Source organism: Maylandia zebra, linkage group LG15 (assembly GCF_041146795.1).
Source record: "Maylandia zebra isolate NMK-2024a linkage group LG15, Mzebra_GT3a, whole genome shotgun sequence".
In the NCBI taxonomy this organism is placed as follows: Eukaryota; Metazoa; Chordata; class Actinopteri; order Cichliformes; family Cichlidae; genus Maylandia; species Maylandia zebra.
Genome location: NC_135181.1, coordinates 23,222,369 through 23,249,107, shown reverse-complemented (window position 1 = coordinate 23,249,107; position 26,739 = coordinate 23,222,369). Strand labels below are relative to the sequence as shown.

The following is a 26,739-nucleotide window of genomic DNA, read 5'->3' as shown; positions in this document are numbered from 1 at the left end:
TTCCGGGATGGTTGTTAGCTATGCTACTAACGCAGAGAAGTTATTCTAATATTATTTGGTCTCTTAGCTTTTATTTGTTGATTTTCAATGGAGAATGGCTTCGTTGATTGTCACTGTCATATCTCGGCTCATGAGTTTGAAGAGGTAAATTGTCACATGTTGGAAATTATCCGTCACCTCTTCATGAACTGCAGGAAATTTGGAGCATTATTTACTCTTTTTATTTACAGTCTGATTACAGCTCCTAGCTTTATATATACTACTCAAATATAGCCTTTCTTTTACTTTTAGGATTTCGAGGATGTGATCCTGAGGACGAGGGAGGTAAGCATAATGAATTCCTTTTATACCTTCACATATGCCTTACAGATCTTGGCCATTTGAAACCTGTAGATATTTTCAGAGCCATTTGGAAATACAGCCTGAAACTACAGATGAAGAAAACGTGTAGTTGTATGTTTCATCTTGTTTCACACAAGTACAATAAGTGCAGTTTAATATAATATTTAAAATAGTAAGCATGCAGTTATGTGTGTCTATGTGTAGGCTGGTGTGAAGACTCTGGTTGCAGTTACAGAAGAAGTCGGAGAGTTTGCCCGAGTTCTCCAGCTGCAGGAAAGGTCTGCACGTCTGCAAAGCACATTGTCTGTCTCACAAACATATATTATGCTGCTTGCTTTTTATTGAGAGGACACCAAATTGAAGAAAAACGACATCAACAGCATAAAGCCTAAAAGAATCATTAAGCTGAAATAAGACAGGAGAAAAAGAGACAAAATTTCAGTTATTTGCTGATGAAATAAATACAACTATCCAGGAACTTAGGTGCAACTACAGGTTAGGTTTTCTGAACTAATATTTGTATAGTAAAAGTACACAGACACACTGAGGTGCGCTCACAGTAAGAACAGAGCTTGTGTTACTTTTCCTCTAAAGTCAGTCATGCAGAGTGTAAAGAAAACAAATGTGTATATACTGTTCTGCACAGCTGTTCACAGCTGGAAAGCATTGCATTTATTATCTTTGATGTTATGTTGAATTCCTTTCTCACAGCTATCCAGATCTCGTGGCTCCGTGTTTTGGCATCCATCCGCTGCAGGCTGCCGAGGGCCCTCAGCAGCGCAGCGTGAAACCTCAGGTAGTGAACCAATGTGTAGCGCATCTGTCTTTTAAATATTTTACTTAAATAATCATGAAAAAATGGGAAGGAAATCTGTATCCAGACTGTATCCAGTGATTCATGTAGTTTGCTTACTATGGTAGAAATCTGCTTTAATTCTTCATGGCAGCAATTCAACCAGGTGCTTGAAGTATTCCTCAGAGATTTTGGTCCAAGATAGCATTATCCATCCAGTACAGATTTGTTGCCTGCAGATCCATGATATGAATCTCCTGTTCCACCGCACCACACCCTAAAGTGCTCTGTTGGATTGAGATCTGGTGACTGTGGAGGACATTTGCATACATGTTCAAGAAACTAGTTTGACAAGGATGTACCAACCAGCTTGAAGCAACCATCAACAGACAGGCACACTGTGGTCATAAAGGGATGGAAATGGTCAGCAACAGTAATCAGAAAGGCTGTGATGTTTAAAGGATGTTCAATCTGTTCTAAGGTGGTGCAACGTGTCAAACCATTACACCACCGCAGACTTGAACAGTTAATACAAGGCAGGATCCATTTCATGTTGTTTATACCAAATTCTGGCTTTCTGTTTTTCAAATTTATTGTTGTTTAATTTTAGCGTCAGTTTTCCTTTCTTCGCTGACGGGAGCGGCAGCCCATCAGAAACAGAATGCTTATTAATCCCTAAGGAAATGATGTAATCAGACCACCATTGTGGTCTTCTGCTACGCATTTGCTTCAAGTATCTGTGAGTGCGTGTCTGTGTGCTCAGAGATGCTCTTCTGCACACTTTAGCTATAACAAGTGGTTGTTTGAGTTATTGTTGCAGCAGTCTGGCCATTCTTCTTTGATCACTGTCATTAACTTCACATTTAAACTCACAGAACTGCTGCACACTGGTTGTTTTCTCCTTTTCAGACTATTCTCTGTAAACCCTGAAGATGGTGTGGGAAATTTCCAGTAGATCAGTGTTTGCTGAATACCCAGAAAAATATTTTTTTAATGTTTTTTTTTTTTTTCTTTTTTAAACCTCACCTTTAATAAAGAAATATGTTCTACAGGATCTGGACGTCGCCCTTCCACACTTCTATAATCACAAAGAACGCCTGGTCGCTGTTGGAGAGGTAGACTTTTAACCTCTAACTGAACCTTATAATAATCTCTTTTATTAAACTATTTTTAATTTTTCTGCGGATTTAATAAAACATGTTTATATGTCTAAGCTAAACGTCTTTTTAAATTGACTAAGAAGTGTGCTGCATCTCAGACTCCATGAAATGGAGCTCAGTAGGAAAAAGTTTAACCAAAGTTTTATATAATAAATAATTCCATGACTGGAAGACTTCATAGATCATTTAAGTTATATCAGCTTCTGAAGGCTTAAGGGTGGTCATGGATTCAACTGTTACAAACACACACACTAACACACACTGTGTCTGCCCCATGTTAAAAAAATCTTTACATTGTTAACGTAACCTGTCTTGAAGCAAAGCAGATTAAACTTGTTAAAAGCCCCGATTTACCTGCTAATCTCGCTTGTAAGAAAAGGTTAATGCACACGGTCAGTAACAATCTTTCTCAGGCTCACAGACAGTCACACACACTAACTGCTCTCCAGCAGGCGCTGATGGTGCAGGGAATTTCTACATGGTCTCAATGAGGAATGTGTGTTTTTTCAGCACATTTCAGGCGTCACAGGGCTAAATCGACACTCTCCTACTGCTGTTTCCAGCTGTTGGATTAGGTTGGAGACGTAGAGCTCCATCCTCTGCTTCACTGAGCACATTTTAGTTCAGCTACAGTTTGAATCTGTAACCTTTTCCCTCATATCTGGTCTGGCAGTTTTTTCTTTAATCTGCGGATGCTTGAGTGGTTGCGGGTACTTTGTGGTTTTAGGTTGAGCAATCAAACCAGTTTGACTCGACTTCATTTGGACATAAGCTCTGTGAGAACTGACTCACTTGAGAGATGGCGACTTAAACCTCTTCCTTGCCAGAGGCTCATGCACCAGAGCAGGTGTCAGTTTTTAAGGTGGCACACACAAATCCAATGTAGCATTTGGTGCGCCTCATTTCTGTTTCTTATAGAAATTTCTTATGTTTCTTCTCTTATGAAACTTAATCAGTAACGATTCACTGACATAGATCAAAGTTGAGAGTTTAAAGAGCGAACCTGAGACCAAGGTTTAGTTTCTACCGTAGCATGCATAAACCCTTTGAATACTGAACTTGTAGATCAGTGCGTTAAATGTTTATGTCAAGTTAATGGTGAGCATTAAGATGCTAGTCTGAGTGTACCTTTTCAGGAAATGAAATTTTGATTAAATTTGTTCTAAAAACGACTTAAAATTTGGAACGATCATAGTGAAAAAGAAATGCAAAGTGATTCTGGTCTTCTAAAACTTTTCCTACATTAATAGTAGTCTGGGATGGGATGACTGATTAAAAAAAAATGTATTTATTTTTTACGATTTGGGCTTGGGGTGTGTAAGGTCCTACTTTCAAATCCCGGATCAGCCCCAAACTTTTACGTACTCTTAAAGGGTCCAGGGGATGAGGGAAATATCTAAAGGAGACGTGGGAGGCAAAATGGTTAAATTAAAGGGTTTTATTAATGTTTTTATTAGTAATTCAACTAAAAGAGACGGACAAGCCCTATCACATTTTAAAGAAGGAAAACGACAAAACCCAGTAGTTGGTCAATAAACTGAAAAGTAAGTCAAAAAAGGGTTAGTCACCGAAACACACTCCTCTCCACAGAGCAGGCCACCTACAAAACCCAACAAGGCTCTTTGGCACTAGACCTCACCTGTCTCTGGTCCCAATTGCTGATTAGAGTCAGCTGTGCAAAAAGGGTGGCACCTACGGTAGGAGAGAGCAGGACACACCCACACAAGTTCAATTTCACAGGAGGCCCTGCTAGGGCCATAACAGCCTTCTTTTAATTTTTCAGATTGGTTTAGACTTCACTCCCTGGTGCGCCCCGACTCAGCAGGACAGAGATGACCAAGTGACCGTCTTCATCAAACAGCTCAGCATCGCCAAGGAGCTGGACTTACCTGTGTGAGGACTAATTAAAATAGCTGTTGTTAGAGTTCAAATTCAAGTTCTTTCCCTTTTCACAAATATAACACAGGGTTTATATTTGTGTACTCCACTGTGTTGAATTCCATTGTTTCATTGCTTTAAGGTTTGAACTTTTAAAGTGTTTGAACTTTTAAATGACGGATTTCATTTAACACATTTTAGGACCAAACAAGATCTTATAGCTTAAAGAAGTCCTAGTGCATCAAGACTCAGTGTAAACATGAATGAACAAATCATGCAGAGTCCAAGAATAAAAATATGAAGCTCACATTGAGCTTTTTACCCCGAGCCTGTGTTTCCCAGAAATAATCAAACAGTCAGTCTGCCGAGCATGCACAAGTCGCTAAGTGAAGGTTTTTAATCCACATAGAAGTCTGTGTAACGTGTCGATTGTGAATTTCTGTTCAGGAACATCCACTCCAGATCAGCTGCTAGGGTCACGATTGAGACCATGAAGGAACAAGGTGAGTGTTAGATTCCAGCGAACCGTGCAGACATCTGAACGTTATCTCATGTTCTGTTTTTCTGTCAGGCATCAGCCGAGCTCTGCTTCATAACTTTGCGGGGAAGCCATCGGTCGCTCTGGAAGGTGTGAAGGCGGGCTACCTCTTCTCTTTTCCCCCCGCCGTCTGCAGAAGCAAACAGGTGAGATGAAAAATGTCGTCCTGTGGAAAAACATTTTTTAACATTTTTTGCTGAGTCACCTGAATAAACAGTTTTAGTACCGCCACACAGAGAGACAAGTTAATCAAGCAGATCCCATTGGAGCACATTTGTCTTGAGACCGACTCTCCTGCCCTCGGGCTTCACCAGCATGTAAGTTTTAAAGGCTTTAAAGTCATCATCATATTGAGACACAGCGCCACAAGTGCAGACATGTTTAATCTGTCTTTTGTCTGCCAGGTGAGGAATGAGCCCGCTAACATCATCCTGCCATGTCGCTACATCGCCGATGTTAAAGGTCTCCCTCCAGAAACTGTTCGGCTGGTCACCGCACACAATGCATACAGACTCTTCCCCAAAGCTAAAACACGCTGACAGTGACATGAGCGTGATTTCGAAATCCAAGGCTCACCCAGTGTGTGACGTCATGGAAAAGATAACTCCCTTTACTACTTAGGGGTGAATCAATTTTTTAATATAAATTTATTTTGCCCAAAACACCAGAATCTCAGGTTAAACCTCACAAAATTTCAACAACCACCAAACAGCTAAAACAATAAATGCGAGCAGGAACACGGATTCTGCACAAAGACGTAAACACAAAGCGCGGACCTGCTGACGAATCAGTGAGATGTCGCCTTTCTCACCCGACGGCACGGACACGTTCGGGGCTGAAAGCGGTCGCGCTTTGTGTTTACGCCCTTTTTGTGCTGATTCTAAAGCTGTTAGTTTTATCTCTCTCCAAATATATTGACTGAACCAGCAGCAAAAGAAGATCCAAACGCTTCACATAAACAGTGTCATGAATTCACTCTGACTTTTGCCGTTTTGCTTCCACCACGATAAAATCACACTTCATGCACAGCTCTCTCTCTCTCTCTGTACTGTTTTCTGCATTATTCGCTTGCTTGTTACGCACAAGTCTACCGTTGTTTACAGCGCTGTCGGCCGCTGTTTCCCCCCCTTTAATTACTTCCAAAAAGAAAACGTAATTTCTGCCGTTCAGATAGGCTTCTGAACAAATTTAAACTTTTTAAATTATGCAAAACGCTTAGCCGTGTCTCTAATAAAACCTCTGTAACTTCAGAGGTAATGTTCATATGTTGATTAATGTTTTTCTTTCGTTTTTGATCTACTGCAGCATATTTTTATAAAATCCCAGGCCAGGAAAATCACCTTCATGTTTTTCTGTGTTTTATCTTCAGCTACTTTGACACAAAGCCATCTGCTCTGATGCTCACACCTATATATAATATTTCTGACTGTCTGAGGCAAAATTTCCCAGATTCGAATCGAATTGAATCGAATCGATTCAGGACCTTGTGAATCGGAATCTAATCGATTCTAGAGATCAGTGACGATGCCCTATTACTACTGTCCGCCTCTCAGTGTTTCACTGCGAGGCTGTGAACTTTTTTAAACACGTGATGAACACTGCTAACGTTTGAATATCAGAAAGGTTTTTCTTTACTTTTGAGGGTTTTTTTAAGTTTCACACAAGCTAGAAGCTTTTTGCAAAGTCTTGCAGATGATTTTAATAATTAATGAGATGTGTCTTTCTTGACCAAAGCGAGTGATGCATGGAAATTATTTTTTAAAAATGAGTTTTTAATTTCGGTACTGTCAATAACAAGTACAATCAAATCTTTTAAGACCTCATGTGCCATGATCTCCAGCGTATTTGGGGTTTTGTATCACGTCATATATTAGTTGTGAAAATAAAATATTGAAAGTTGCCCCACGTCTGGGTCCCTGGTGTATCTGCAGTATGAGCTCAGGTCATCTTCTAAGGCTGCAGCTCTCTAGACCAGGTGAGTTTTATCTGGAAGAGAAGAGACAGATCTCAGGAGTCAACAGCTGCTCATTTTCTTTTTGATCACTTTATAGAAAATCAAATAATACGGCTGTTCTCAAACTTGTTTTTCAAACAAGTTCTATTGAACATTAACAAAACAATACTTAAGTAGAATTTCAGTTAAATAAAAGCAAGAAGAATAGCATCAGTTTTGTTTTCCTCCATAAATCATTGATACAGCATAGTTCCACCTCATGTTTTTGATAAATATGTTTATGTCAGCCTGATCAAGACATGCAGCAATTAAGTGGTGCACTACAGATTTTAAACTTTAAGCCAGTTAACTACAGTACAAGTGGTAAATTTGCATTAGATGATTGCCTGGGTAAGTGATGTGAAACTCATTTTACTTTGTGGGCCACATACCATCAATTTAACCTTAAGTAGACTGGACTGGTAAGACCACTGCATCAAGTTTTTAACATCAAGCTAATAATAATACGCCTCGTTTTTTACTTTTCCCGTCTACTGTTAGAGAAAGGCATCAGCGTGGCTCCTAGGTGTAAGTAGATTAGTAAGGTGTTGTATGACACATTGTGGGTAAAATCTTTTAATGAGAAGACTGAGAAACTGACCATGATTCAGGGTTGAGGCTCAGATTTAGCACGTTAAACAGCCATGCTCTCCTTTTCTGCAAAACCATCCAATGAGGTGGAAAGGACCTACTGAGGCTGGGTCTGTCAGCAAAAACATGTGGGCCACATGTTTGACAACAGCAGTCATAAAACAGGTGACCTGTAGGGTCCTAATGTAATGGCATGTGTGCAAACTATCTCTCATTACTAACATTTCATTTCATTTCTCTGTACTGTGGAGCAAATGAAGGTACTAAACAAATTTCATCTTTAATAACGTAATACGGGAAATTGGAATATCTGGAAAGTGGGATTCTTTGATAAACTAAATAACTGTGGATACAGGTTTGCTGTAGTTTTAAAATATTGAATCTTTCAGCCTTTTAGAATTTAATTACCTAATTAAATATTAATATCTTTAAAGTATTTGGGACAGACACACAGTTTCTCGTGTCCATATCAGATCTACAGAAACATTTCTGTAAAATCTTCAGAGAAGCCTTCTTACAGCCCTCCTCGAAGTGCCTTCTCTCCGGGAGCTTGATGGGGGCAGGCCGCTGGGTGCAGGCCTCTCTGCGCTGCGGTCCGCCGGTCAGAGCTGTAAGGAGAACCGAGCTGGACTTCAAGTGACTCCGGTAATGTCTCCTCTGTGATCTCTCCCAGCCCTGCCGGGGGTTCATCTCCACCTGACACCACGTCTCCCTGCTCTGATTCAGCTCCAGCAGAGCCCGATCCTCATACCCGGACATTACTTTTTATCTTTGTAGGAAGTATTAATGTGGACTAGATTTCCTTTCATAAATTATCCAAAGGTAAGCTGTGAGAATGCACTAGTTACCTGGGCAACAAGAAACCGGAAGAGGGGTCTCAAAGATAATTTATTAAGGGAGATGAGCCACTCTGTGCGAGCGAAAGTAGAACATCCCTCGCCTCGAGATTACTAGAATGTGGAGTAAGAATCCCACATCAGATATTAAATTTCAAATTTAGTCGAGGTGTGATCTTAGTTTCCTTTGGTTTTGTTTTATTCTTTAGTTGTCAGGCTTTCATAAAACACTGATACATGAGAAAACAAGCCTTGTACGAGATTCAACCTCAGGTATTCTACAGTCTGCAGAACCTGTAAAGCCAGCTGCATAAAAACAAAATAAATAAAACCAACCACTGTGTATAATTAACGTAGTTGTGACGTCCGGAGTGGACAGAAGTTTGATTAAGCCCACTGAGAAAGAACCTAATAATAATAACTGGGATATTTACAAGCTGGAGATTTATAAATGATTGCAAGCTGAATATTTACACATTGTTCAGTGAAGTCAAACAACACTGCACTGCCATTCATTGGAAAAGAAACACAGAAAGGGCTGTGAAATGTTGCTTGCTTTGCATTTTAAAGTCCAGTAAAGAGATCAGATGCGTGTAGATTTTACTGTAGGTGTGAATCACCTGTAGGATCAGACTTGCTGCGGCATCCAGTCTCACTGGGTCACACTAGGATTAGAGCAGATAATGCTCAGCATATGGACAGGCTACTTTGAGTATATGGAACAGGCAGCGTAGCTACAGACTAAAGGAACACTGATTAGTTTTATATTTTTTCTATCAGTTCTGTTCATCTTTACTTGTATACCATTTACAGTATTAGAGGAAGAACCCCTGCAATCTGATAATCCCCATTAAGGTAGGGCTTGGCGACTGTGGTGAGGAAGAACACTGTTTTATCCACGTCTCCCATAGGCTCAGGGAGGCACAACCATCTGTTGTGACCAAAGAAAGAGGAGTGTAGACAGTGTAAACATAAAATCCACGAGAGAGTGGCCAAACATTAGTTGCATAGAGTAGTGGCATATTAGCAGCAGGAGTAAAAAGAAAAAGAAGGAAATGCTTAGTGCATCATGGGAAGTCTCCCAGCACCCTGGGCATACAACAGCATAAATATCAGGTGAGTCAAGCGTGCCTGCTCCAGCCCTGCTTTAAACAAAGCAGCCTCTACTTTGTTTAAAGCAGGGCTCTAAAAGTAGAGGGTGTGTCTATTGCTCCCAAACTGAGCTGTTTCCACGGGAGAGTCTGACAGTTTAAGGCCGTGTTTCTAGGAGCCGCTGACTATGGTACCGAGAGATCTCACAAGAAGCACAGATTACATGAAAATAACTCACTCATCTAATTTGGTAGAAATTAGAAACAGTCTAACATCCACAAACATTTAAATGATCTCGCGTTACTTTTTTGGTATTAGAAAGCAGATTAAAGAGAAGATGATTTAGTGACGAAACTGACTCGTTTTGACTTCCTAGCAGAGACTTTTCTTTACGTGTGCATCAGAGCTTCCACGGTTACTATTCACACATACGCCCAGACAGGCAGCACTACTAGATACTACTATGAGCTCATGCTGCTCTGCTATTGGCTCATCGTTATCGAAAGGCTTTGTGTCAGAGTCGGCTTAAAAGGTAGAGAGACGTATTGAAACCACCAGACAGGGAGAGAGAGAGAGAGAGAATCAAGTGTGTCAGACCGGGAGCAGCACGCTGTTTGACAGAAGCCGGGTATTGTTTTCTAAGGAGTGTTGAGTGTTCGAGTATTTTCATATTTAAGGATATGTAGTCAGCAGTTGTTCATATTTCAGTCATCTGCAGCTCAGCCTTCTTTTTCACCGGTAACCAAATGAGGAAACCTCTCTGTTTCCTGCTCAGCTCGCCTCAGTCGATCATCTCTGGACTCAGCATCGCGCAAAAAGAGCAAAAGGCTGCGAACACGCATCATGGTCGCCGGTGAGCTCGTGCAGGAGCATCTGCGCGCGGGTACCGGCGCACCTGACGACATCACGGTCGGCAGGAAGGAGCCAGAGGACGAGGAACGGCCAAACGAAGCGGTGTACGCGGGCGGGGCCGGGGAGACAATCTCAAAGCGCGCGCAGGAGCTGGAGGAGGACAAGGAAGCTCCGCCTGATGAAAGAGAGGTGATGCTACCTAACGGAGGAGGAGGAGGAGAAGGCGAGGAGGAGGAAGAGAAAAGGCTGGAGACCAGGGTGTACGCCCGCCGGTTCGCCGTGCTGGCTGTTTTCAGCCTGTACTCCCTCGTGAACGCCTTCCAGTGGATCCAGTACAGCATTATCACCAACGTGTTCACGCAGTACTACGGGGTGACCAACGACAAGGTGGACTGGCTCTCCATCGTCTACATGGTGGCCTACGTGCCGCTCATCTTCCCCGCCACCTGGCTGCTGGACCGAAAGGGTCTGCGCTTAACGGCCCTGCTGGGCGCCGGCCTCAACTGCGCCGGCGCCTGGCTGAAATGCGCGAGCGTGAACCCCCAGCTGTTCGCAGTCACCGTCACCGCGCAGGTCATCTGCTCCGTGGCGCAGGTGTTCATCCTCGGCCTGCCTTCCCGCGTGGCTTCGGTGTGGTTCGGACCCCGAGAGGTTTCCACTGCGTGCGCCACGGCAGTGCTCGGAAATCAGGTCAGCGCGTGCGCGTGTCACAGATTATTGATAGGTTAGGTTTGTGTGGAGTTTAGTGAGCAGACCGAGTCAGGGGGGAATAGAGACGTGATTCTATTTTAGTGATCATTCAAAGTTTTTACAGCAAATGAACAACAAATACAATAATAACAGCCAAGAACTCACTGACAATTATTGACCCCCCAAAAATCATTGTACCCACGAACGAACAGTCTAAATTCCAACATTTTCATTACTAGAAATAGAGAAATTAGAAAAACTAGGGACCAGTGGAACATACTAGGACTAATAAAACCTAAGAATAGGCCTATAGTAGATGAAAAATAATTTCTTAGCCACAGCCAACTAATGGACAACACTATCATCACCAGATTATCAGCTCTTTATATGCTCAGTTTAGCAATAGTAATATTTGTGTAAGTAAATAATCTCTTCTTCTCTCTCTTCCTGTGCCTTTTATTTGTAGTTGGGGACAGCCATTGGCTTCTTGTTGCCTCCTGTTTTGGTTCCTAACACCCCTGATAATGTTGAACTCACAGGTCACAACATCATGATTATGTTCTACGGTACAGCTGCCGTCTCCACGGTCCTCTTCGTCCTGGCAGTGATAGGTACACATTTAATATCACACAGTCGCACGCTGGCTTACATTATGCAAAGCAGCATACGTTTTCTTGGTACTGCCAAATGTTTCAGTTGCCAGGGAGTGGTGCTCAAACTCAGACTTCTGTTGTGTACATGTGTACAGAGGCCTGCAGGTACAAAGAACACTGGCACACCTCTGCTTCCAGGTACACAGGTGTGCAAGTATGCTTTTGTGCATCTAAGGGCCAGGTTGTCTTCTTGAGACTAAGATTATTGTAAATATTCTAAAAAACACTAAGCATCCAGTTCAGGATCATGAATTGGGTTTGAGATTAAGACTCTGCATCATTCTGTAAAGTGGGGTTAATAGTAGGTGTCTTTAAATATCTATGACACCGTATGTAAACACACAGTGTTGAAACTGCAGCTGGTTTAAAACGAGCCAATCAAGAGTTGACATATTATCAAAGTTCCATTGCAGTAATTTCAGGAACTCCTGGTTTTGGCAGCTGACTTCCTGAAACTACCTCAGACTCTATAACAAATCTCTGATTTAACCTCATACTTGAATTGAGTCAAAAATAATCTAAATAAATAGTTTATAATTCAAAATGTGGGCTGTATGTACGCAGATGTGTATTATTTACATTTGATACCACATATCAATAATTTCCTAACTTTTCTGGTTCTTGTATGCTCACAGAGGCTCTGATTTATTTTCTTCTCACATAAAAGGTCCATGACTTCACTGTTTCTGCCTTTTCCACAGTCATAAAAGACAGACCTCCTCTCCCTCCCAGTCAAGCACAGGCTGTCTTACCAGACTCCCCTCCTGAAGATTACTCTTACAAACAGTCCATCCTCAACCTGGTGAAGAATAAAGCCTTTGTCCTGCTCCTCATCACCTATGGCAAGTGTAAAACACCTGACTTTTACATTGTTTGTCTTTATTTTTGGTAACATTTTGGAGACTCTTTCAGGTCAGCAGATCTAATACATTACCATTAGTCAAAACAAACCCTGGCCACACTCAGCATATTCAGCCCTGATATTTCCTCCAATTATTTGATATGATATGAAGCAGATTGCGTAATACTACGATCATTACCTATGTTATCCGGACTTACGGCCTATGCTGTTATCATCATGATGAATAGTAGCAACTTCTTCTCACCCACCATTATCACCTATACAGATTATCATTACAATGTCACAACCTTATCACTATAAAGTTACTCCAGATAGCAGCATTACCCACAGTACTGCTACACATATTTTCTTTCATTTGGTATGCTTTCTTTTTATGCTAGAATTACTTCTCTATGCACACCTCTGTTTCTGCATTCTTAGAAAACAGCTGACCGCTGTCTCACCTTTGATAAGCTCCATTAAACAAACACTGTGGCACCAAGGTTGAATTTCATAACCTTTTTTTGCTAGTGTGTAAATTTCAAGATGCTTGGGGCGATTTGTTCTAAAAAGAGCAGCACTGGGATACTTAAATAATAATAACTGGATATGCTAATGATAACTGGGATGCTCACTTCATCTTCTCTCCAGGTGATATTTGAAGAGTCATTAATAAAACATTGTCTGAAAATCACTGAGGGTATAAATCACATCCTTTATAAAGAGTATGAGTTGAAACCCTCAAGAAAAAGGTACAGGGTATCAAACTGTTATCTTACATGATGTGTTTTCCTCATTTGTCCAAGGCAATTTTCCCCTAAAGGAGACAATAAAGGCTAATCTAACACACACACACACACACATAAATGTAGAATGCATAATGAGCTAAAATTTAGCTTACATTAAAAACTTTTTTTGATTTCTGTCATTAGTAATACATTTGCTAAAAGTACATTAAAGGTTGGCTCTGAGGGGAAAACAATAATGCCCTCTGGAAGGTGAGACCTCTCTTAAACGGACTGCAACAGGACTACATCAGTGCTACATCAGTAGCTGAGGAGATGTCCTGTTCTCCACTTTGTGCCAGAGAAACCAAATCCCACAACTTCAGCCTAACATACACAACACTTCGTATCAGTAATAAACTTCAGGTATAGTCATTTCCTCAAAAGTTAGTATTCCCTCCTCTGAGCTTTCCTGTTTTGCTGTCTGGCCCTTCTCTACCTCGTCTCCTGACAGCACTAAGTCTGAGTCCCCTTTCACAATTCTGAGTGAAATCCTTTCTGCGTCACTCATATCACTCTGTCATGTCACACATGATCAGTGGGAGATATGACCTAACAACCTTAGTGATAATCAGGTGTGCAGAACGAAGTTTAAGCTAAAACTTCTTTGTTAAAATCATGTTTTAGTCTTCAGACATGTTACCTTCACCTAACTGTTGATGTCCATGAAATAAAAATATATTTTACCAGAAACCCACACAAAAATGAAAACAATATCATTACATTAAACCATTCTGCAGTCAAGCAAGACCAGATGTCCTTTACATAGGACTAAAAATAAATATTTTTTTTATTTTACTGTCACATATTTCTTTCAACCACAATACTTATATTATATAAAAATAAATAAATATCAAAAACTTTGATATTTTGCTTTTTTTGGGGGTCTCAGAGGCTCAATGAAAGAAGAGCTATAACATCAATTTACAGTACATCACTACTACTAATGCTACTTTTACTGTTTGGTTCTTATTTTAATGTCTGCTTTGGGTGTTTACATTCAGAATTATACTTATTATTTATTATTTATAATTATAAACATCCAATTCTAGCTCAGTCATAATCCTCATGGATTATTTCAATTTTAAGCTAAATGCAAAACTGTGCTCACCTTTGCCTTTGCTGTCTGTCTGCAGGTATAATGACTGGCTCCTTCTACTCTGTCTCAACACTTCTCAACCAGATGATCATGGCCTGTTATGAGGTAAAATCATCCATCCGTCCCAGCTGAGACTGGGCAAGATGACTCTGGAGAAGTTATGAGTATCACGAGGTCATTTTAGAAATGCCAGTTAACATAACATGCATATTTTGGGACTGGGAGTTATCCATAGCACCCGGAGGCAAACCAAAGCAGGAACAGGGAGAGCAAACAGACTCCACACAGAGAGGCCCCACAGAGCATGTGAGGCAGTTAGTGCTAACCGCTGTTACACATTACAGTACAATAATGTAGCAGACATCCATGACTACAAACACTCATCACAATCAAGTTGATTTGATTGTGAAGAGGTTGTTATTAATAATTAACATAGTAATCGTTATTCTGAGCTCTTAGCTCATGACGATCTTCACAGTTTTGTAATTTTGATCAGGTTGATTGGTTCTGGTGTCATTAAACTGGTCAATGGATTGCTCACTAGTTTGATATACTAATAAACATATTAATAAATCTTGTGCAGACATTTTGATGTTTGCACAAGATCAAGCCCAATAACTCTGGAAACCCACTGGTTTGAAATTTCCATCTTACTTATTCTGATACTTTTGATGTTAAGAAGCTCTTTCGTTTGGTAAAAGCGCTGGAAACTTGCAATCAACATGCTTACTTACTTATTGGTAAGATAACTCCGTTTTCTTATATAGCAAGATGTTAAGTAATACCACACAACCTACTAACTTTATTCATGTTTATCTGGCTTTTTTACTTAGGCTAATAACTGTGATGCATCTGTTTTTGTTTTGATGCTTTTGAGACTTCAAGAAACAAGTAAAAGCCACCTAGAGACCAAAGTTGGGGAGTCATGAATGTGAGACATAAATGCTTTTAAAAATAACCCAAACAATAACTGGTGACAGTCAACAAAGCTAAACATCTCTCCTCCTTGCATACAAGTGTCTAATATATATACCGATTTCCAACCTCTACAACACAGAACTCAATAGACTCTTTAAGCATAAAAAACGCTTAAATTACACATAAAACCATCTGATATTGCACTTTAATATCAGCAGCTGCAGTTCTGTGTGTACTGTATTTTGAGCCAAAGGGCAAAGTGAAGCCTTCAGTTCACTGTTTCTCTTTGATTTGACCCTCATGTTCTTAAAGGTTATGATGAAAAGAGCGTGAGTGTGGACGCAATGTGGGTAAAATACTGTCATCATAGTGGAAAATTGTTACTCTGTCAGCACATATGTGCACCAGCTGCTCCACTTCGACCACTGTAAACCATGTTTGTGTCATTTATGTTACTCTGGTGAATGTAAAATGCAGATAAAACAGGTGTTAGAAAACTGCAGAGTGGATGGAGAGGCTGAGAGGGAGAAATATACAGAGGTTATTGAGAAAGCAAAGAACAGAGCAACTTGTGACGGCTGCGATGAGACACGAGGTTATTGTCTACGGCTCTGAGTTCATTAGCTGCTTTCATGCATGCCTGCATCCCACCATAACACACACACACACACACACACACACACACACACACACACACACACACACACACACACACACACACACACACACAAAGCTAAATCAACAGAGAGCGGGCTGATTCAGTCACTTTGAAAGACTCATGTCTTTTTTTCTCTGTCGCCATCAGACACTGTACACACACTGAGTGATGGAAAAGCTGATGCTCATTCAGCTGCTGCTTGTCTCAGCAATACAAACACACACACACACACACACACACACACACACACACACACACACACACACACACACACACACACACACACACACACAGATCCTCAACCTTACATGACCTTAAAAAACTCTCCGTCTCTTGGCTAAACTGTTAGATGACTTTGCAGCCCTCTCCCACCAGAAGCATTTTAAACCTCTGACCCCCCCTCCCCCCAGCCTCCAATTAACAGCCATCATACTGACAAAACATGTGACTTTTTTTTAATCTCCACCTGCAACTGAGATACTGTATGCTCAGTTTAAACGGAGGCTAATGCCTTTGAATCAGCTGTCTGCACTGTGGCTCTTGTAACCTCTCCTCTTCTCTTCTCTCCTCTCCTCTCCTCTCCTCTCCTCTCCTCTCCTCTCCTCTCCTCTCCTCAGAACCAGGAGTTGAATGCTGGTAGAATCGGTTTGACTTTGGTTGTTGCTGGGATGGTTGGATCTATCCTCTGTGGCCTTTGGCTGGACCGCACAAAGTTGTACAAGTAAGCGACACTTACACACTTACACAAGCTATAGATATAGTTTATGTTATAGGCTGGTGTCAAAAATATGACCCATCAGCCTGCAGGATGGTTTCTGGATGGCAGAAATATTAGTGTATTTTGCACATCTTTAAGAACGGTGATCCATTAAAGGCAGAAAGACTTCCTAATAACAAAGACATTACCTTTGATCTGGCAAAGGACACTGAAGTAAGACTGTTAAACCAAGGAGCTGTGCCAGTGTGTTTCTGAGGGATATTACAAAAGGTTGATTGATTTAAGAAAAACTGAGACATATTGCTGAAAAGTGAAAAGTGTTTTTTCAGCAGTTATTATACACTGCAGTGTATAATAACTGCTATGGCATGCTATGGCAGCCTCCTCTGCTCACTGGACACTGCCACAGCAGCATTTGCTTGAATTATAAGGTCTATTTCACATTCAGCACTTTTGAATGTGTTTGAGAACAGGCTCTGAACCAACGGAGGAAGCATTTTAAGGTTGAGACAGGAAAAAACCCTCCCCAGAGAGCTGACATAACATTACTAAAATATTATTGTGAACTGTAGCAGTAAGATTCCCCTTCATGACAGCTAAGAAAAGGCTGCATACTTTTGATCATATAGAGGGATATCAGAGTTGTTTCATATGTCTGACACAAAGAGTGGTAATCCCTCAGCCAGGAGGGCAGGTACAGTAAATTAAAGCAGTCAAACACCTGCCACTTTGGCCATGATTCAGTTTCTGCAATTAAAGCTCTATTTTAATGTTTTCTCATAGTTTTTGTCAGTTTGTTTTGGTCTGTGTGGGAGAAAAAACAGTTTGATATGTTGAGAAGTATGAAGGCTATGTTTGTGCTTGGTGACCATAATCAAATGAGTACGGGGGCTCTCATGTTCGCGCTGTTGCTTTTTCACAGGATCACCACACTGATCGTGTACATCCTGTCGTTTGTGGGCATGTTGGTCTTCACCTTCACTCTGGACCTCAAAAACATCCACTTGGTCTTTGTCACTGCTGGAGTCCTGGGGTAGGTCCAGCTGTTCTTAAGAAGCATTAAAGAAATATATATACATAGAATATATTTAGTGTTATAGTTATATTATTTAATAACAACAACAAACAAACCAACAGAGAACAGGCTTTACCTTCCTTTTAAACTGAGTATACAGATCTCAGTTACAAACTGATTAGCTGCTTTTCATTTTGCAGGCTCTGTTGCTGATGCTAGTACGTTAAATTAGCTTGTTTGCAGGCCACACATCTTTCAGTGTTTTTTGTTGAAACACACCCCACCCCTAGGGAGATACAGTGCCGATGTTTACATGTAAATACCAAATGAAAATACATATTCTTGCACATTATGTAGATCAGGTCATTGGATTTTGTTTTGACTCTAAACCTCGTTTCTGTGACTTCTGTGTTTCAGGTTCTTCATGACAGGTTACTTGCCACTGGGCTTTGAGTTTGGAGTGGAGATCACCTACCCTGAGTCTGAGGGAACATCATCAGGACTCCTCAATGCCTTTGCTCAGGTACTCCAGAAGCTGTGCAACACTTTCTCATACTTAAGGAGCGCCTTCTATTTGCACTATGGGCCACATCTGCAGTAAGAAAACATAAGATTGGACCTCTTTCTCCAAACAGCTTTTGATTCCTCTAATAATAAAACATTTTTTTTATCTGAAGCATTTATTTAAAGAAGCTAAATATTATTTTTCATTTTATACCTTTTGGCTACAAATTTTCCACATCTTCTTATCACTTTGCCAGTGATCAGAGACTGGAATGTTTTTTAAGGATGTAATGTACTTTATTAGCAATTGTTGCTAACATGCTATGTGGGTGTTTACTTATCTTGCAGATATTTGGGATTATTTTCACTCTGATTCAGGGAAAACTGACCACAGACCATGGCCCACTGTCTGGAAATCTCTTTCTCTGTGCCTGGATCTTCCTGGGAATAATTCTTACAGGTAAGCAGTGTGTGTGTGTGTGTGTGGGGGGGGTTATATGGATGTCACTATGTGTTCATGTGTTCATTAAATGAAATATTAGATTTCTAATATTTCATGATGTTTTGTTTTCAGCCTTAATCAAATCAGAACTGAAAAGACACAATGTGAACATGGGAGCAGACAGCAATCACCTGAAAGCGGTAAGTCCTTCCAGGAATGTTTCAACTAGATTAAACAGTTTAGCTAAACAGTAAAATAAAATATTAGTATTATAAAATGTAACCTAATAAAGTTCTTTGCCTCTTGAAAGTAGAGTCTTTATCCGGAAACAAACGAATGTAAATTCACACGCTTACAGAAAATAAAAATTATATTTTTATTGTAATGGCAGAAAAGTAGCAATAATTGATAGTAAATGGAAACCATTCACAGGCACCTTTCAAAATATCTCTTTTACATTATGTTGTTGGCTTTCTGTGTCCTGTACAGCTGACTGTATTTAGTTTGAGTGTCTCTTTGTGTGATATTTTAATGTGACCTTCAGAGGTGACAGATTCTTGAACCTTTCTCTACTTTCCCTGAACATTGAGTCTCTTTTTGTTTCTGTTCTGGCATTTAGCCTTGCAAATTGTCCTCTAAGCAGACAAGGCTTTAAAACCCTATCTTTCGCACATTATCTTGCTGCCAGCTGGTTGTTTCTAATCATTTTGCTTAAAACCCTTTAGACAAGCCAGGCCTTTAAATCTGTTTAAGGACTCTCCATTCAGTTGATAGACCACCTTCCCACCATCCTGCTGAGTCACAGTTGAAGCGCCCTTTAGAGACCCGAGTTTATTCAGGCTCTCCTTCGTTGCTTTTATCACGTTTGAAGTTTTTTTTTAAAAAAATGGTTCACACAATCTTTTGTAGGTTATGAGGTTACCACAATTTAATAAATGCAAAAAATAAAATAGCAAAAATGATTTGTCCAACTGTTCCTTTGCTTCAGGGGTCACAAGTAATGCCTGCATGTTTTTATTGGTGCCATCTGGTGGCAGTGTTAAGAATAACGTTTTAGTAGGTGCTAAATAGAGCACAGGACTGTGCCAGCTTCAATCAGAACAGAGATTTAATCACACAAAATCTACAAATAGTAGATAATAAATTACATAAAGAGTAATGCTGGATTTGGATAAAACCCTGAATTGCCACATTTCTGAAATCCACAGCTCAGAAAAACCTAAAACCATGAGAAGAGATGTAAATAAGGAAATTGTCACAGTCTGGCTAGGGCAGACCGTATGTTGCAGGGAAGGACTCAAGCGCAGACCAAAATGAGATGTGAATAACAAAACAAGCCGTTTATTAAGGCAAGAAATGAGGGTACAAAATAATAGGGAATCGATGAAAACTAAACAATGACCTAAACTGGGTGAACTAAAACGAAACATACAAAACTCTAAACATAACAAACTGACAGGGATACCTGGAGCGGAGACATAGGAAACAACGGAGCAGTACAACGGACGACCTGACAAAGAATGACTGAGAACACACAGACTAAATGGACACAGGAGGATAATGAGGGAAGTGGCAACACATGGGAACCCAGCTGACACATAAACATAATTACGTCACAGGGGGAGAGTAACTGAACATGATGAACACAGACACGCCAGACCTCTTCACAATAAAACAGGAAACACAGTGAGATATAGACATGACAACCTGAACTGACAACATAAGCCACAGACATGAAATACATGAAAAGCAGGGGAGACTTAACATAGTGGAAACACGAGGGGAAAATAACTAGAAACACCTAGGCATGATTATGATGAACTTAGGAAACCTGAAGGCTACATAAACTAAACACAAAACGCTGGGTCAGCAGACCCAGGATCATGACAGAAATATCTTATAGTTACAAGAGTCACAGGAGTTGTTCTTTTGTGGGTTATTTGGCAGTTACTAGAAAAAGCCCAAAAAGAGATGTGTGCATCAAGTCTGATTAATTACATTACAGTTCATTTTGATTTCTTGTTTGTGTCCCAGCTTACTACTGATTGTCCTGGAGACTGCCCTTCAGAAAAGAAATCCAATGGAGACAAGATGGAGCCCTCAGTCAGCTTCTCTCGTGAAACCTCACTGTGACCTGCCAAGTCACACAATCACAAACAAGTGAGACTATCTCCCTGCTCCCGTGGGAAACAAGTTGGCATCAAATACCTACAGCAGTACCTGCTTTTTGTTGCCAAAAATCTCCTCCTTAAAACTTGGAAAGTTGAAGGCGCCGGGCGTGAGCCAGGTCTAATTAAAGACAGCCACAATCTACAGGTGATTTAGGACAGGTGTCTCATGGATGGGATCGGTTAATGTTGTAACCAAGCTGCCTGACTCCTTTCAAAGCTCCTGGAAAGATTGTTGTACACTGACATGCAGAAGACACTCCATTGCACTTTACTTGGCTGTAGGTAAAGGCTGGCACTCTTAGCTGGTTAGTGAAGGAAAACTGGCTGGAACCCCCCCGCCAGTCCCAGACGACTGTGACACTGGTTCCTGTAACACTGCAAGAGAAAGCGAGCAGAGCAATCTTGTTCAGTTTTATACTGCCACAGATGTTAGGCCACCATTTCCTGAGTTTACTTGAATTATTCTTTGAAGCTCTACTCTAGATGTGAATCTCACTGTAAATATCTATTAAATTTTTTTACATGGCAGTAATCAAAAGGTCCTTTGACTCAGATTAACTCCTGGAATCTGTTTCAAACCTGCTTCAGCAAAGAATACGGAACATGTTTACTGTTTTCTATAAAGCAGCATGAATTGACTGTGTATAAAGGATGGATGTAGGCACTGTGACATCACCAACCACAGTTTGAAACCTCAGCATTAGCAATTTGGAAGCTTCCACGCCGTGTTTCTTTTGGAGTCAGAAGTGACCATATTTAGATGAGAGGGTGGGGTGCTAGCTAGGGCTCAGCTAACTTTCGTTAGCAAACTGCATCCATAAAGTGCACAGGTCCACAAACACTGATCCTAAATAGTTCCAAGTAAAAGACTTCAAATTATGAAAATAATAATGAATATTTAAGTTTCACGGACAGCTTGGATGGGCTTTTCCACACAGACAGCCATTAAAAGTCTTTCACAAAGCATCGGCACAATGGAGACGTCAATTTAGGGAAGTTGGTTTAAAAGATTCAGTTCAATGACATTTTATTTATACAGCGCTAAATCACAACAACAGTCGCCTCAAGGCGCTTTATATTATGAGGTAGACCCTAAATTTATACATACAAAGCGAAACCCAACAATCATATGACCCTCTATGAGCAAGCACTTTGGCGATAGTGGGAAGGAAAAACTTGCTTTTAACAGGAAGAAACCTCCAGCAGAACCAAGCTCAGGAGGGGCGGGGCCATCTGCTGCAGCTGGTTGGGGAGAGAGAAGGAAGACAGGGTAAAAAGCATGTTGTGGAAGCGAGCCAGAGATTAATAACTAGTATGATGACTAGTATAATGCAGAGAAGTCTATTAACACATAGTGAGTGAGAAAGGTGACTGAAGAAGAAACACTCAATGCATCATGGGAATCCCCCAGTAGCCTATGCCTATTTTAGCATAAGTAAGTAAGGATTCAGGGTCACCTGGTCCAGTCCTAACTATATGCTTTAGCAAAAAGGAGAGTTTTAAACCTAATCTTAAAAGTAGAGATAGTGTCTGTCTCCCAAATCCAAACTAGAGCTGGTTCCATAGTCGAGGGGCCTGGCAGAAAGTTACTTGCCTGTGTGGCACACCTGTGAAATAAAGGAGCCACACCCTCACTTTAAGCCTTTAACTTTATCCAGATGGATGGTTATAGCTAAAAAGAAACTCAGCTCTAGTTTAGTTGTCATGGTGGGAGAAATTAGCTTCGCCCAGCTGTTTCTTGTAAATATGTTATTTTCATGTCATGCTGAATTTGGGCATTTCAACATGGGCGTCTCTGGGAAATGACTCGTTTTTTGCGCCAATGGCAAGTGGCCAATCAAGGAATTGCACTTCTTTGCTAGATGATGTCTAAAAATCACCATGAAGACCTCATTGCGTTTAACTGTAGTTTCTTTTTACCGCAGCATTGTGTATAGATGTGTGCTGTTTTGCTGGACACATTTAAAGCTCCAGTGACATTTCATGGTGACTGAATGCACCTACTTGCTACGTCCCCCCCAAAAAGGTTCAATAGTTAAGGAAATGAATAATCCCTGAGCATTGTACCTTCTTTCTTCTGTTTACACACAAAGATAGTGTAGGATCAGAACACTTGATCTTAGAAGCTCTTTTTATAGAGACGCACACAATCATATCCTAATGTGAACACATGCAGTCACAAAGAGCAAATAGTTTAGTTATCATTTGGAGGGAAGGCGAAAGCTGATGACATGGTAACTCGGCGGTAATATCGCTCAATAAAACAGATTGTGGAACTCATAAATATGTGACAAGTGGAATGTGCTGCAGTGTTTTCCAAATTTGGACCAAACAGAATGTAGCGCACAGTTCAGCGCACAATTTTAAACACAGGCACAACTTTAGGCCTTTTTCTGAAATACATGATTTCAGTTTTAACTCTATCCGTTATGCATGTCATGGCTGGTCGAGCTGCCGTTTGTGGGACGAGGAAAGCAGAGTGGACAGGAGAAGCACAAAAGTTTGACATCTGAATATTCTCAGTTTAATATTCCTACTGTATCCATAAAAGTTTTTCTTTTTCCTTTTAAAGTCTTGCATAAACGCAGATACTTTGGTCTTAGCTGACACGTAGCCTTGTTTCATGTTTGTGTCCAAGCTCGTAAACCTTGTAAGAAACATTTGTTTTCACTTATTTTGACCTCATAAGTCCTGGTCTATAATGTGAAATGCATGAAGTCAGACTTCGATTCTATTTTTACTTAAAAATTGTAAATTAGAATAAATAACAGACTTATTGAGTAAGTCTCATTACAAATGTACTAAATAGGATGCAACAAAGCACAACAAATCATATGCACCAGGTGGCCTCTTCAGTAGATGTGCCGCACTTGTCAACCTTAGGGCTAATTTGTTATGGCTACTCCTCATACTTGATCGGTAGGAGGGCTTAAAAAAATCGGGCTCACCATCACAGACATTTACCTGTCCATTCTTGTGTTCTTTTAATTCAGCTAAGAACTGAAAAGATGTAGAAAGAGAGCGTTTGTCTTCCTCCTATGTGCAAGATTTTTTGGTATAAACATTTATTTTTCTGCTTTCTGCTGCAATCTCACCAACTCTTCACTCCAAGAGGATTCATGTCAGTTGACAGGGTCTCTTTGTTTTTCTGGAATTTGTAAGTAAATAAATATTGATTGACAATTACATATTGATACCACAACCTCAAACATTTTACTTTTTTATACCCTTACCTTTGAGATGGTAGGGTATTTCTCCAAACAACTGTTAAATCCTCCGTTAAACCTTTCTTTTTTCTCAGAATCTTTAAAATACTTTTATTTTATGCATTTTTCCTGTTTTCTGGCTTCTTGTTAATCAAGATATGTTTTGTTTTTTTTACTTTTTCTGACTCACTGATGTTTGTCATTTTTATAAACTACTAAAAGGTTTTATCTGGAATATAATTTGATTTTATTTATTTTCAGTCTATTTATTTTCCTGTGAGTATGTTACAGAAAACAGCACTTAACAATTACAATGATGAGGTGGTGAATAACATGGCCTTGTAGTCTGAAAAGACTTCAGCCTCTGGGGTAAAAGTATTTCATATTTTGTCAGCCATATTTTACACTGTCAACATCCAGTTTTGAACATTTCTTCATGGAAATAAATTATGTGAAATCAGTAAAGCATTATATGCTTCCTTTGTCTTGGGGATACTGTTTGCATTAACTGGGTCACTGGATTTAGTGGCTATTTTATATCAGCATTAGAAACAGTTTTTATGCAGCAGATGTTTTTAATGCTTTTGCATGATTGACAGTTTCTGTATTCTGACATGTAAAAATCAAGTAGTTGAGGGTAGTTTGCGACTTTTTGTTCTCCCACACAAGTTTAATCTTTAAAGGCTAAATAGACCAAAACAAGCTGCTGCACATCGCACTGCATTGAGCCCCTAGCTCACTGGTATTCTCTCAAATGGTCAGCCAAAAGTTAAAAATAAAGAAAACTGGTTAAAAATTTGAATTTTTGCAAATGTGGAGGACTATTTTTTTTTATCTGTGGATGGATACAAGAGATGTACATAAAACTTTTACCGGATTTTTTCTTGTTTTGGGTCTTTGTAGAGAATTCTGTTTTGACTGTAACAAAAATATGAATAATGTCACTTACCCGTGAAACAAGGATGTATATTGTAAATCTCAATGCCAATTATTGTTGAATATTTTCAAAGAAATAGCACAGTAGCCAAAAGTAGCTTTTATTTTCAAAGAACTTGTTATCCAGACAAGTGAAACTTAAAATAAGAAACACCAAGAAAATATCTTGTTTTTCTTCACTGTCAATAAAAGCATTTTACTGTAACATATTTGTTCTTACAGACTTTTTCTCGACTCAATAAGTAAACCCAGAAGTGAACAATCAAGCTGATCTACCTATAAGTTCATTTACCTGAAAGTGAGTTAGACTGAAAGTAACAGACAAAATAAGTTGCGTGCGAGCGACAGAGGAAAGTTGTTGTTTGAAGCTGTGGGCAGTTTGATAGTATGAGGTTGTAAGAATGTATTACGGATATTTACCAGAGAAAGACAAATACTTTATAAGACACTGCATAAAAATAGCATACTGAGGTAGGAGGGTTCTTCCAGGAACTGTGACACTGTTTTCCAGAGAACTGATCAGTAGGCGGTGACTTTGTACCTGTGTTATACCATAGATGGTTACAGCTGCGGTCACAAGTTTATAAAAACTCATCCTGAGCAAGAATTTCCTGTTAATTCTGGACTTTTAACAATTTCTTTGAACTGCTCTCTTTCCAGGATGCCATGATTGTAGTATGTAAGCCTTTAATGACTTTAATAAATAAGAATTAGGTGCATATAACAGCACAGTGGTGCAGTGGTTAGCACTGGTTTCTGTGTGCAGTTTACTTGTTCTCCTCATGTTTGTGTGGGTTCTCTCTGGGTACTTGGCTAATTGGGGATCTTAAAAAGGCCATAGGCGTGAATAGTTGTCTGTCTCTGTGATAGCCCTGCGTCAGAGTGGCGACCTGTCCTGGCCCCCATCCTACGATAGCTGGGAAGGACTATCCTTGTGTATGTGTGTACATTTTCCAAAGAGGGTGTTGGTTTATGTATTGGTGAATGTGGCTTGCAGTATCAGTACTTACCAAGAAAGGTATAAAAGTCAAACCAAGACAGGAAACGCATTCAAAAACTCCAAAGTGACCAATGTCAGTGGTCTTATAACATGCCCTTTCAACCTATTTTTGGCTGATGAGTTGGTGCTGTTACACAATTCTTTACTCATAAATACAACCATCAACAGGAAACACTATCACTTGTGTACCAGGAAGCCCATTTCGAGCCTGCGAGATGCAAGAACCTGTAATAATCCTGATTTTTATGCTTCCGTTTGAAGGTAATTATTCCGATTTTCTTTTCTTGGTTCTGTTATCTATGTTGCGATGAAATATATACATTTTAATTGATTGTTGTTGCCATGTGGAAAAAAAGAAATACCAACATGTAAAGTATATTTTTAGGTTTTGGATCATAATTAGAAGAATTCCATTGAATTCGGTTGACAATAGAATGTAAAGGGTTTTTAGATATCATAAATCACTTGACCCAAAGCATAAAGTGCACTAGGGATCTTACCCTGGATCTTACAGTGCATATTCTTTCACTGACTGTTCATTCCAGTTGAATATAAAGCAGCTGAAGGAAGAAAAACTATTAGAAAAACTCAAAGCTTTGATCTTTTAAACGTTGTTTTAACTTCCTAAGACCCGAACTCTTCCACGGCATGCTTTTTAATTTCTCTTTGATATTTCGGCTTATTGGGACCCGATGAATGTAAAAACAAGAATTACCAGATTTTTTTTTTTCTAAGAAAAATGAGAGCCACATATGAGGATAAAAATTTCAATAGAACAGTAGCAGTATAATGTCCTTGTAAGTGGATATCAGGCCCTTGTAGAGCAAAATTGAGTATTTTGGTCTAAATAACCCAAATAGTGATGTCCACATATGTGGACGCCAGGTTCTAGGAGGTTAAGAGAGAAATACAGTTCGTTCACAATTTTTTAGAAAAAGACACAAAAAAGTTAGTACTTATGGCTCTGTACTCCAACACCGATGAATTCATTTGTATTTTATTTTCGTATTTTCTTAAATATAAGGCTC

At 39.9% G+C, this 26,739-nt stretch overlaps 2 protein-coding genes and 1 non-coding gene across 6 annotated transcripts; 2 read left to right on the top strand and 1 right to left on the bottom strand.

Annotated features, from left to right (window-relative positions):
- The first annotated feature begins 2 nt into the window (after nt 1-2).
- On the top strand, nt 3-6,611 carry tatdn3 (TatD DNase domain containing 3). Of its 3 annotated transcripts, none has more exons than XM_004568431.5 (10): nt 3-144; nt 292-324; nt 547-620; nt 1,054-1,138; nt 2,188-2,250; nt 4,079-4,188; nt 4,621-4,676; nt 4,745-4,857; nt 4,948-5,028; nt 5,116-6,611. In XM_004568431.5, exons 1-10 carry the CDS (start codon nt 88-90, stop codon nt 5,248-5,250), a joined length of 807 nt encoding a protein of 268 aa, XP_004568488.1. In that variant the 5' UTR covers nt 3-87; the 3' UTR covers nt 5,251-6,611. The 3 variants fall into 3 exon arrangements, with proteins under 3 accessions (XP_004568488.1, XP_004568489.1, XP_012779350.1); XM_004568432.5 differs by having other exon boundaries at nt 4,935-5,028; nt 5,116-5,251; XM_012923896.4 differs by lacking the exon at nt 2,188-2,250.
- LOC101477712 (uncharacterized) lies at nt 5,694-9,731 on the bottom strand. The gene is made up of 2 exons (XR_013093209.1): nt 7,814-9,731; nt 5,694-7,407 (listed from the first exon to the last, which is right to left on the bottom strand). It is a non-coding gene; the product is annotated as an uncharacterized LOC101477712 (transcript).
- Nucleotides 9,732-9,797: 66 nt separating this feature from the next.
- Nucleotides 9,798-24,780, top strand: flvcr1 (FLVCR choline and heme transporter 1). 2 transcript variants are annotated; one of them, XM_076874156.1, is made up of 10 exons: nt 9,798-10,765; nt 11,232-11,376; nt 12,120-12,260; nt 14,181-14,248; nt 16,337-16,440; nt 17,360-17,470; nt 17,870-17,975; nt 18,305-18,416; nt 18,531-18,598; nt 19,858-20,425. In XM_076874156.1, the coding sequence occupies exons 1-10, from the start codon at nt 10,067-10,069 to the stop codon at nt 19,924-19,926; spliced, it is 1,623 nt and encodes a 540-aa protein (XP_076730271.1). In that variant the 5' UTR covers nt 9,798-10,066; the 3' UTR covers nt 19,927-20,425. The 2 variants fall into 2 exon arrangements, with proteins under 2 accessions (XP_076730271.1, XP_004568484.3); XM_004568427.5 differs by lacking the exon at nt 19,858-20,425 and adding an exon at nt 20,433-24,780 and having other exon boundaries at nt 9,801-10,765.
- The last annotated feature ends 1,959 nt before the right edge of the window (nt 24,781-26,739 follow it).

Bases quoted from the DNA above. Each gene is read 5' to 3' on its own strand.
- flvcr1 (XM_004568427.5), top strand. From the start codon at position 10,067: ATGGTCGCCGGTGAGCTCGTGCAGGAGCATCTGCGCGCGGGTACCGGC. The intron at 11,377-12,119 runs GTACACATTTAA...CCTTTTCCACAG, and splicing joins CTTCGTCCTGGCAGTGATAG to TCATAAAAGACAGACCTCCT. The intron at 16,441-17,359 runs GTAAGCGACACT...GCTTTTTCACAG, and splicing joins GACCGCACAAAGTTGTACAA to GATCACCACACTGATCGTGT.
- tatdn3 (XM_004568431.5), top strand. From the start codon at position 88: ATGGAGAATGGCTTCGTTGATTGTCACTGTCATATCTCGGCTCATGAG. The intron at 145-291 runs GTAAATTGTCAC...TTTTACTTTTAG, and splicing joins CGGCTCATGAGTTTGAAGAG to GATTTCGAGGATGTGATCCT. The intron at 4,189-4,620 runs GTGAGGACTAAT...ATTTCTGTTCAG, and splicing joins AAGGAGCTGGACTTACCTGT to GAACATCCACTCCAGATCAG.